The sequence below is a fragment of the Sylvia atricapilla genome, chromosome 9 (genome assembly GCF_009819655.1).
Source record: "Sylvia atricapilla isolate bSylAtr1 chromosome 9, bSylAtr1.pri, whole genome shotgun sequence".
Taxonomy (NCBI): Eukaryota; Metazoa; Chordata; class Aves; order Passeriformes; family Sylviidae; genus Sylvia; species Sylvia atricapilla.
The window spans coordinates 23922834-23935275 of NC_089148.1; the positions used below are offsets into that span (position 1 = coordinate 23922834).

The 12442-nt window shown below is 43.2% G+C and overlaps 1 protein-coding gene across 1 annotated transcript; it reads right to left on the reverse strand.

Annotated features, from left to right (window-relative positions):
* Positions 1-721: 721 nt before the first annotated feature.
* LHX8 (LIM homeobox 8) lies at positions 722-12237 on the reverse strand. The gene is made up of 9 exons (XM_066325294.1): positions 12152-12237; positions 11408-11569; positions 11038-11196; positions 8161-8282; positions 6484-6704; positions 5886-5989; positions 3250-3345; positions 2034-2217; positions 722-1309 (listed from the first exon to the last, which is right to left on the reverse strand). The coding sequence occupies exons 2-9, from the start codon at positions 11486-11488 to the stop codon at positions 1233-1235; spliced, it is 1044 nt and encodes a 347-aa protein (XP_066181391.1). The 5' UTR covers positions 11489-11569; positions 12152-12237; the 3' UTR covers positions 722-1232.
* Positions 12238-12442: the final 205 nt, after the last annotated feature.

The following is a 12442-nucleotide window of genomic DNA, read 5'->3' on the forward strand; positions in this document are numbered from 1 at the left end:
CAGAGTATGGTTTCCTTCTGATGCAAATAAAGTTTAAGTGAGCAACGGGGATCTGTCTTAATTAATTGAAGGAAACTAGTCTTTCAAGACAAAAATCAGTTGAATTTATAAAAAATTTGTGCATCAAATGAATCAAAATATGCTCTAATCATAAGTCTTAGCACATTAACAGCACTAAACACAATAGACTGTAGTGCATTTGACTGAATTCCAGTCATTGTTCATATGCAGTTTGCTATTGGTCAGTTAAAATGCCAAACTCAATTTTACTTTTAAAAAGCAGACTGTTTAAGTATTGCTTCTTATATATCACCCTGCTTAACAAAATCACAAGATAAAAACATGGAAGAACACAAAAGCTGAAGTAAGAAAGATTCAAAATGTTAAACCAGATGTGACTTCAGGTTCTCCGCTTGCCAAGTCACAGTTTAGAATCTGTCCTACACATCCCCAATTTCCTTCCCTCCAGGTGGGCACCCTCAGGAACAGCATTGCTTTGCCAGCACTCACTTGTATAGCACAGATTTGGAGTGTCAAGACCCATCTAAGTCCATTAAATGATTTTTACTATCAATGGAAATAGATATGAGCCCTCCTGAAGGACTTCAGTGTAATGTTCCTCAGTATATCAGGGAGTTTCTCTTAAAATTGGAAACTCAAGTTAAGCACTTGACAAACGATCAGAGTTCGGTCATAGACACAGCAACATTTTTGCTTGGCATGCTGCAGCAGAAACTTTATTCAGTTCTTTTTGAAAATATTTGCAACCAAAGTTTATTTTTGTAAACTGACAGAAATCAGCTTTAACATATAGACTGTATACAACTCAAATACAGGTAATACTTTTAGCAATAACTTACAGATACAAACTAACGATAAACTACAATTTCACAAAGAATTGTAAACATTTTGCACAACTGTCAGTTTTTTCTTTTAGGCAAAGTGCTCTTTTGATGACAAATAAATTAACACACACATAACTAGAGTGGACTACTTCCAGACAATACAAAAAGGTGTTTAATAAGGCTTGTAAACAATGTAATAGTTACTTATGGAGAATCCATAAAAGTGTCTTGCAGGCTAAATAGACATATATACCTGGACAAAAATTATCTCAAAAATGCTTTGAGTGTTAAATAAAAAGTTAACATTAATATCTTTCCAATGATATTTTCAATACACTATGACTTAAGGTTACATCTTTAATAGTTTAGATCCCTGATGAAAAGGAATTAGGTGTGACTTAGTGGCAGTTGTGTCATTGAATGGGGTAGCAAAGGCTGAAGTCCAAGAGCTGTCGGTGAATGAGCTATAAAAACAAATATGTACCAGTCAACTTCACTGAAAGTAGCAAAAGACTAAGTCAGTAAATCCCACTGGGTAGTGACAGTTCACTGTCCCAACTGTGCAGCATGTTCTGGTTTTTAACACAGCATCTGCACTCCTCCTCCCAAGCCAACCTTAACACTACTGCTCTGGAGGAAAACCAAAGGCTTTCCTCTGGCTCAGGCCACACATGCAGCTCAGCCTGGTTCTCCCAAAACCTTCACAGTCCCTCCTAATAACAAATAAGAGCCAAAGTTGTTGACTTGCTGGGTCATAAGACAAAGACTGAAGCACCAGGCTCTCCCCCTCCCTCCCCATTGCACATTACTTCAAGGGAAGCTGAAGCTCTCAGAATTTGCTGGATTGTGCATACTCACAGTCCATGGGATAAAAAACAAGGAGCAAGTGGCAAACAATTTTCATTAAAATTATGTATTATTAAAATATGTGAAGTAGATGTTTAAATAATTATTTAATTTCTTATTCTTGTTTTAATAGTCTAGGAGAAGCACAAATCCTTGTCTTCATACTCAGATCTTCAGCCATGCTACTCCAATTAAGGGCTACTGCTTTCTTAATGAGGTGTAGGTAGTAAGTACAGTATTGATATATCCATTAGGTTTCTTTAACCAGAACTTTGTAAACTGTTCTTGCTATAGCTGATAATGTTTTTATAAGGATAAAAACAGCAAAGCTTTTATACCTACCATCCATGTAGCTGTGCAGAGCAGTGAGCATAGTCCCATCCTGCGGTACATATGCAGAGTATGCCATTTCTTCTAACATGGGTGGAGACAACCTGGAGGGCTGAACTGCTGTGACAGGAGCAGTAGATGAATGATTAGGACTAACATGTTTCTTATGGCGTGCTCTGCAATTCTGAAACCACACCTGAAAAGGAGGGAAATACACATCACGTTGGTAGATTGCATTCAATACTAGCGCAACAGCCTTGGAGTTTATCTTAAGCTGAGTTTACATAGTTAATTGGGCCTTTGACACAGTGCTGACAGTTCAAATGAAGAAATACCCATTCTAAACCTACAAGTGTGGTCAAGTGAGGAATGTGTCTTCAGTACCCAGCAGCTCACCAAGAACAGGGACAGGCACAGTGGGGGTCTGGGCATCTCCTGGGGCCAGTGTCCCCCAGGCCAAGCAACATCACCCACTCTGCTTGAACTGCACATCCCAGACACAGCCTTCTCCCTGCCTGGAACTACTGACAGCAAAACATATTTTTCATATGGAAACCCACTTGTCTTTTCACATGGAAAAGCATGCAAGATGCTTTTCTTTTTATTGTTATTAATTACAGCAGCCAGATACCTCATTTCTACAGAAATACTGTCAGTCTTCCAGGCTAGAATGAGCCAAGGTAACTCAAAATTTATTTTTATTGATATTAATACATAAATATATAATTTGTATTATATTTTAAAATCATGTTTAGATATAACAATGCATCCATATGTTTGCTGAGAAACATCTTCAAGCAAAAATTCCAAGTTTGTGTTTCAGTTTTGGTTGACATGGGTATATATTTAAACTCTGTTCTCTAGAACAAATTACTAGATACTCACTTGCTCCTAATGTCATACCATAAGACACTTTCAAAAAGAGTGCAGGTCTTAAAAACAGAATACTACAGTCAGAAATATGTATTTAGAATAACTTTCTATGCTTTTTAGGCTGAGAAGTTTCTTCCTAGAAGACTTAATCCTCCACACAAAGTGAGGAGAGAAACACAGCAAGTTTTCCAAATTATGATGCTTATTTTAGACCTATTCCTGACTAAGCATGTTGTCTAAAGTTAAATCAGATTAGGATTTTTTTCCATGTTAGAATAAGCTCAGAGAAAATTGTGACTGAGCATTTCCAGTGGATGAGTACCAGATTGTGAGTCAAGTAACTTCACAATGTTACCTGTATAACACGCCTGCTCAAGCCTGTTCTTTCTGCCAGTTTCTGAAGTGTCTGTGCATCTGGATTGTTGTCCTGAGCAAACTGTGCTTGCATAACCTGAAAAGGCAAGATATAAGATTGCAGGAGCATTTGTGTCAAAAGCTACATTAGACAGTCTTTTCAGGCTATCGTACTACTCCTTGCCTGTCTTCAGGAGCCTGGGGTTTTTTTGTGATCACTAGTCTCTAGACAGTATCCAACACATTAAAAAAAAAAAAAAAAAAAAAAAAAATCCACCGAAGTATACAACTCCTTGCTATGCTTGACTGAGCTGTGACATTTCCCAGAAATTATAGAAATGGATTCTGCTTGGAAGCAGTAAAGACTGGAAGAGATCCTTTGTAAAATTGCATTAAAAGAACTGTAGGAGAAAATTAATTGCTTTGCAACTCAAATATGCTCAATAAAAACCTATAGCAGCAGCTCACAGCATAAAAAGAGGCATGAGCCATGATCACCACCCTGAACTTGTCAATCATTATCTGCATCCTATGTTATATGGAGTAATTGATCTTTGCATCTCTGTGGAGGATGCAGGAACACACTGTTTCCTTTACTGTTCACCAGCCCAAGAAACAAAGGCTCCACCTTGGCTGACATGACTTTTTTGATGGTTTGGTTACTCATCTCTCGACAAAAAATTGAAGTCAGCACTTGTCTTAAGGATCTAAGTTACACCTTTTGTTTTTAGGAAGTAAATGCCAATTTACTTCATCCTGAAGACTTTTACAGGCTTTAAGGATTTGCTCTATTTATGAAAGTAGGCCTTCATGGATTTCTGCAGGGTATCTTCAGCAATTTCCAAGCATTATTTTCTCTTCTTTGGATTTTTGATCTGTTATACTTTGCCTGGCTTCATCTTTGAAGATTCAGGCTACTACTTTCCACATTCAGAAACTATTGGCTTTTGTAATTTTTCATAGAGTCACAGACTGATTTGGGTTGGAAGGGACCTTAAAAGCTCACCTTGTTCCAACCCTATGCCATGGGCAGGGATCCCTTTCACTATCCAGGGTACTCCAAGCCCTGTCCAGCCTGGCCTTGGACACTGCCAGGGATCCAGGAGCAGCTACAGCTACAGCTGCTCTGGGCACCCTGTGCCAGGGCCTCACCAGCCTCAAAGGGAAGAATTTGTTCCCAATATCCCATTTGTCCCTGCCCTCTGGCAGTAGGAAACCATTCCCTCTTGTCCTGTCACTCCAGGCCCTTATCCAAACTGCCTCTCCAGCTCTCCTGGAGCCCCTTTAGGTCCTGGAAAATGCTACTGAACAAAAACATCAAAAAAGCGTGGACATTGTTTTGTACAAGTACTTTGTGAGGTGAGTAATTACATACTGCTGCTCTGACAGTACACTTATTCCTACAATGTTTCTCTTCATTGGAAGTCAAATCTTACAGCAGTCTCCAGGATAGGAACAGAGGTGCAACAAGCAGATAGAAAGTATCACAAAATACCAAAAGACCTCAAACACAGTAGATTGTGACATTTTTTAACAGTCGATTGTAAAATATGTTACAGTTTGCTTTAAAATGTTTCAATCTACTTTAAACACAAAAAGAAGGGAACATGGAAGTTTCAGTGACAGCCCTGGGAACAAGCCCTGAAAACAGTTGCATCCTGATGGCTGGTCCTACCTCCCTTTCAGCTTTTGCAGGGGAAAAAAGTTCCCTTTTGCTGAAGTTCAAGCTCAGCAAGTCCAGAGCCCTTGCCCTGTGCACCTGGTTGGATTATTGTTTATGTACTTGTTTTGTGTTAACACCATCTTCTGTCTCCAGTCATGACTATAAAAATAGGAGCCCAAGCTTTGAACAACCCCATGCTCTTTTATATAGCACTACTTTAACACCTTACATGTTATAACTCCTCAAGATGAGTTTCTCAACTGCTTTCACTATGAATAAGAGCACACGCCAACAAAACAGAACTCACACTGTGACCAGAAATTCAAAAGGTCTGCTAAACCAAAGACAAGGATGTACAACCAGGATTAGGTAGAAAGTCACAGCTTCCTTTTCACTACAGGTAAAAACCTCTAAATCTTGTCTTACCATCCGCTCTTACTGGCCACATCTTAGTGTTTTTCCCTAGAAAGCTAATTTAAATAAAGCAGTTATCTAGAGTTTGAAATAACGCTGGACTGTCTCAATAGGAGTAAACTCTTGTCAAGGCAACAAAAAGACAAGAAGCCTGGAAAGCAGAGGAGATGCAAGCATGACAATTCAACTTCCATCCTATTAATGTCTTGAAGTCACATACAGTACACGCATCTTTAGTACAACTTTTCACATTACATAATCTAAAAAATATTTTCTTTATTATGTTTAGCGATGTAAACGGCTGATTAAATAGATTTCATCAAGCAATCAAAATAGAACCACCTTTTTGTTTCCACTCTTCAGAATTACAATCTGCCCCCAGGGAAATAAAGAGCTTGAAGAGTACTATTTCATGTTAAACTTCCAGAAACATGCTGTGTCTTGATAGCTCATGAAATAGTTTAAAGCCTTCAAGCTTTTCTTTTCCCAGTATGCATAAAACTTTGTATTGATCCAGCGCACATAACCTGAGCTATACAAGTTTTTAGCACTGTTACTACCTGGAGTTGATCTGCTGTGAAGCTGGTCCGAGCTCTTTTTGCTGGTTTTGGATGATTAACATCTTGTTCTGTTAGTAATGCTCCTTCCACACTAATCCCATTACCTGAAATATTAAAAAGAAAAAAACCCAAAAACCCACTGCCTTCTAAACATTCATAACCATGTTATAAGTCAGACTTCTCCAACAGTAACCAAGAGCAGCTGGTCAGCTGAATTTCAGCTTTAAAAACCCCGTGTTCTATTCAAAATTAAATTGATCTAGCACCATAACATATTATGCCCTAAACAGCTCCCTTGCAAGTGAGGGAAGAAATAAATACAACATGATGTTTTCAACAGGATATGCTGTTGCTTTCTTTTCCTTAGGATACAAAACAAGTTCTACAGACTAAACCCAGAAACAACAAAACCAAAACAAATAAATAAAATCCCCCAAATGTAAAATCATTTAGCATTATTTTGATTCAAAAACCTGTGCTTCCAGTCTCAGTAAAACTCGTCAGTTATCGCTCAGTATGGAAAATGAAGTAAACCCCAACAATTCAATTAAATCTGAACCACAAACATAGCACTCTCTTAACACAAGCACTGTGTTACCGTTCTCAACTTCTCTTTTCAGATTGTCCAACATGCAGTCGTAATGTACTCTGCAGAGGACTTTCTCCTCAACCAAAGCGAACTCCTCCCCGGTTGAGAGCTGTCTTTTGCAGGAGAAGCAGGCGAAGCACGCCAGGTGGTACACGTTCCCTTTGGCCCTCCGGACCCAGTCTGTGGAGTGGATGTGCCGGCCGCAGCGGGAGCAGCGAGTGCCGTACCGCCTGCAATGAGAACGGCAAACACCAGGGGCTTGGACACCGTCTGGGGCAAAGCCAAGCTCCGGGGGGATTAGGGATCACCGCGGTGTGGCAGCGCAGCTGAAACCCATGACACCACTGCCTTGGCATTGCAAAAAGAAAAAAAAAGGTCAGCAGGTTTCTATATGATAGCTTAAGGCAAGACACTACTGAAGTACAGAGGGGTTAGTAGTATTTTCAGAAGGCAAAGAGCAATGCTGAAGCATTTTAACTGCTGCATGAATTCATAGCTCCTCATCATTCCTTTTATAAAGATAATCACTCTGAAAAGCTGAAAGATGGAAACAGCAGACTGTCCAAAATTCTTCCAATTTTCCAAATGTATTTCACACTACTGTAGTGGTAGCCTGAACTAATATATTCAGCTACATTACCCTTTTACTAATCTTTCAGCATCCTCAGCAGAAGGGGAGAAAACTGTATCTTCATAGCTATTTCCTCAATCCACATTACATCATGATTTTTAAATAAACTAAAAAATCTGCATTTACAGTATTACACGAGAAAATTTCTCTTTGAAGAGGAAACTAGCCACTAAAATATGTTTATTACTTAGATAAGGATTTGTCCTGAAGGTCTCTGCAGACCAAAGTTTTCTCGAGTCCCACAAAATTTAGTTTTTTCAGAAATTTATAGCACTCAGCTTGCCCCCTCCCACTCAGCATCAAATTTAATTAGCTGGATGCAATCTATTCACTGCACAGCTGAGAATTCCAGAAATAGTTTGGTCTAAAAATCAAACTAGAGAAGTACTAGCAATCACATCAAAATTAACAGCAACAATTTTTGCTGCTTTCTGGATCCAAGACTTTGCATCCTGAATACTACACTGCCAACACAAATAACATTCTTCCTTGTGAGATTTGCCTGTAATTTTGAAAGAATCACATTCTAAATCAAACTGATCACAGAAAGGTATAACTTCTGAAAGCTTCTTTAAAGTATCTAGGGATTTATTCTGGGTTGATTTTGCAGCTCCTTGTAATGCCTTAAGCCCCACACCAGTGAAGCACTGTTCCAAACAGACATCTCAATTTTACATTGCATTCTCAGCCAGCATTACCCAAGGACAATTCTTTGCACATATGATAGCAGGGACTATCATAGCACAATAACCACACTGTGACAGGGACTCTGACTTTTTTTCCCCTCGGTGCGTACACAAGTAAACGATGGTATAAACACAACAGCTTTGCACAACAGGGGAAGGGCAGATGGGAAATTTAGCAGGCAATCACATTACACAGTCTTAGGGTTCCCCAAGCCCCTCCTCAAGAAAAGTCAGAGTTCAAACTGCTGGAAATAAATCTAGCAAATGGAAAAGAAAGAGTCTCAAGTGAATTTTGAGTTGTGGTTGAAGTGAAAAGTAACAAGCAATAATAACAAAATATCTGATAAATTATATTCCTGGATTATATACCTGAAATAATCAAGTTTGCAGAAGATATCTTTATCTTTGATGTAGCAGCTGGTGTGCCTTCCCAGGGATGTTCTGCAAACGCTGCATGAGAGGCAGCGCACATGCCAGCAGAGGTCATTTACCTGCAAAAACCCATCAGAAAAATACCCCTCAATAACTTGTACTACCAACATTGTATTTTGTATTTACAAACCCTGCTTTTTTCCAGAAATGGTCCAAAGTTTTATGCACTACGATTCACAGAAAAATTATCTTGAATGCAAAACATTTTCTCTATAGAACTGCATGCATATTAAAGGTTAACCAAGTTGATTCAGGTCTTCAGAATAAGCTTTCATGGGTTTGTAACTAAAACGGTAGAAGAGGAAGCAAGAGATACAAGTTGCATACTGTTATTTCGTGCCCAGTTCTGTTCTCACAGCCTTAGAGTAAGAAAGCAAGTCTAGGCCTTATGTGACCTTGGGAAGGCAACTAACTTACACACTTCTGTTTCCTAGTCTGCATAAATTCCTGCCTAACAAAAAAACCCCACACCTTGCAAAGTTATTTAAAATTCTAAAACATGAGTATTGTTTTAAACTGAAAGGAAAATTTAAAGGAAACTGGAAAAAAAAAGTCTGTCAGATATACACCATGAACCACTCCGTTTGCCACATTTCTCTTAAAGCAAAATTGGTGAATGGCATCTGAGTTTTGAAACAGCAGCAAGTCTTTTAATAACAAACTTGATATTTCTTTAATATCAAATCTTTGCTATATGTCCATAGCAAAACTAAACACCATAATGAAATACCATCGAAGTCAGTGTTTTTGAAAATGTACATAATTTTGGAGCATATGAAATAAATAAAATGAGAGAAATTATTTTAATTTCTGCTTTTCTATAAAAGGAACTCTTAATTGTGCCAACACTGCGCATCACCTAAATAAATCACTTGACAAGTCAAGACTCCCAGTGACCACAGAAATTAAGTAGTAACCCTCTGGATAATCCCATACTGTATAGGAGGCATTCTGAAAACAGAACAATGACTAAGGTCTTTTTTCCCGCTGAGCCAATTTCTCATCTCACACCAAACAGCCCATATATTACCTATGAGAAAGCAGATTTGAGCAAATCGAGGATATGCCTTTCATCAGAGCATGGCCAGACAAACGACAGAGAAGGCAAGGCATGGACTCCAACATTCATCAGTTTCAGTCAGTCTTCAGGCAGTAATATTGCAGTTTGCCCAAAGCTTTCCTAACCCTTATCCTTGTTGGCAACCACCTTCCCAAATGCTGACAAGTAACACCACAATATATGAAACTGTTGACAGCAGTTGATAGCTGTCGCCAAACTCACCCTCCCAACCATCTCTCAGAAAGGCCGCAGAGCAGAGGGCAGCGCTGAGCCAAACGGAGCCAGCCCCGCAGCCAGTCCTGCCGTGCCGAGGCTCCTCGGGCTGCCCCAGGTCAGCGCCGAGCCCTGGCACACAGCTCTGCACAACGTGAGCTGACATCCCAGCCACTCAGACCCCGCTGCCCCTTCTTCAGAGACCAACGCTCTTCCCAAGAGCAGGACCAGCAGCTTCTGTAGTTGTCCCGTTTGGTGTCATTTGTCTGTGCTCCTACTTGTCACTTGACAGGGCTGAAGTTGGAAGGTGTGCTGCTGCTCAACAGAAGCATACCAGCATCGATTCCTCTGCCTACACAAGAAGCAGTAACAGCTAATTTAAACTCAAGGCTAAATAACTAAGAGGTCTTTTGCTCCAAGTCCTGCTATCCTGGTTGTTCAGACACGAGATAACAGTGATCAGTAAACTACAAATGAGTTGCCAAAATGTCATGGGAGTTAACAGAACTGAAACTGAGTTCAAGTCAGTTCTGTTCCTTGTCCACCCATCCGTTCTGTGCCAGCCTAGGCTACTGCTAGGGAGACTGGGTCAACCGAACCAGGGATGTGTGGCAGCTCCTGCACCAACCCCGTTTTAATTGAATACTGGCCGCCAAGGGCATTGTCCTTGGACCTCCTCACCTCAATCAAGACCTAAGCGGATGGTTAGTAACAGCGCAGATAGACTTCCAGGGGCGTCACCCACTATCACTTTGCAAGTATACATCAACTTTGTTTAAGGCTGATGAAATCAACGGACTTCTGCCACGATCATTACTCTCACTTTTGAGAGGAAAGACGGCAAAAATCTAACCCAGAATAATTTTAACGGCTGTAATAGAAAAGGCAAATAAACTCTCCCGTCGCCCTCCCCCCCCCTCAGTAACACTTCATGTTTAAAGCCACCTGGGTTTGTTTGTTACTTTTTAAATTCTCTTACTCGGTTGCTAAGACAAGAGAAATACTCCGCACGCAGATAATTTCCTTCAAATATGTTTGTTGACCACCTTTTGCATGAATAATATATTTCCACATTTCTCAAGAGGCACTTTTACTCACGTCGTTCCCCCAGACCCACTTCAATACAATGTAGGTTGTGTCTGACGGAGAGCGCGCGGGAGTCACCGCGGTCGGGACCGCCCGTTCCCGTTCCCTTCCCCGCTTCTCCGGTCGCGTCAGGAACACGCAGCCCAGAGCAAGGAGCGGCACCCAAAACTCCGACCGCAGCTAGGGCTCTCTCTCTGGCCCGAACACCGCGAACAAACGCGCCGGGACTCTGCACTCCCGAGTCCGCGGCAGCTCCGCGTGGCCCGGGGAGGGGAGGGCTGAGCCGTAGCGGAGACCTAGAGGGCTGTACCCTCGGATCCCACCGGGCCCGGTTCCTCGAGGCTCCCCGGGCACTGCCGGCGGCCCGGGTAGGCCCTCCCCAAGCGGGCCGCCCTCCGGCCTCTGCGGTGGGGGAATTCCTCAGACGAAGGGGGCTCCGGGTCGGGCGCCGTTACCTTGAGCAGGTACTTGTCCACAATCTCCAGGCCGCAGCTGCTGCAAACGCACTTGCCGGGGGCGCAGCCCGAGCCTGAGGCCATGGACCGCGGCGATGAGGAGGGCGACAGGGCAGCGGAGGAAGAGCAGGAGTCCTCGTCAGCTGCTGCGGGGCTGGCCTGCGGGAGCGCGGGGAGACCACGGTCAGCTCCCGGCCACGCCCAGGAGCCCCGCGCCGGCCCGGTCTGGCCCACCGACACCTGTGGGTCCCGCCGGGCCCCTGGCGGCGGCCGCGGTGCCCGCGGGACCCGGCGGGAGCGCCACGGCCGGGGCCCCAGACTCTCCGAGCTGCAGCAGGCGCCCGAGCCGCGCCGCCCCCCGCCCGCGCACCTTCTCCGCCGGGCCGCCAAGCGCGGGCAGGTCCTTGTCCTCCAGCCTGCAGACGAACATCGGGTCACTCTTCCAATACATGACCCTACCCTACCACATACCAGCCCCCGGCGGGCGGCGAGCCGACTCCGGGGACCTCGCGCCGGTCTCTGCTCTCAGCGCCTGCAGGAAAAAAGTTTTGTTTTCAAGTGGGTGGACCTGCCCCTCTGGCCTCACCTCCTGCACAGAACCCGCCTTCCAGCGCAGCGGGGCCGTTATCTCCACTAGCGAGCCCGTGCGGGTCTAATGAGGGGAGGAGGCACAGAACCCCCCCAACGTCAACAACAACAGCAAAAAAGCAACCCTCCTCCTCGCCAGAACTCCCTCGCTTGTATTTATCTTTTGCTACAGCTTTCCCCCACCACCCCAGTCTAAGTACACGTTCCAGTTACATCCCCCTGTGAGCGAAGGAAACAAACACGGAGGAAAGCGAGAGCCCATGTGACGGGAACGATTTTCCCACATTTCTGAATTCTGAATCCCGAATCCCAAAGCCCGAGCGAATCCTGTAGCTCAAACTCACAGCTCCCGCACTCAGCTCACGACTTCACCTCCCACTTGCACCTCCGAAATCCCGTAATAACCCTTTCTCATTTAGTTAAAATAGAAGGGCCTGAGCTGCGGAAGCGTTCCTCCGGCTCTGCGCTCCCACAGGTGCTGCCGATTAACACCGCGATGGCGCGGAGGCTGGCTGCCTCTCACTACCTGCAGGACCAGCCGGAGTCCCTCCGAGGAGAGCTTGTAGATTACAGACACCCTTTCTTCACGATCATAAATCTTGTCCGCAGAGTTCTCTTGCACCAAACACTGATGGTGCTCTCGAGACACTAGAGGAGAAGAAAGCAGTAGTTTATTCTTCGCAGGTGAGGTAAATAACCGGGTATCTACTTCTAGACACGTGTTTAACTAGCCAGCTGCTTTCAATTAAACTTATCGTTTAGTTTCTATCTTTTCCCTCACCTGTGAGGTCCAGCCTCACCTCACCATTATGCAAAA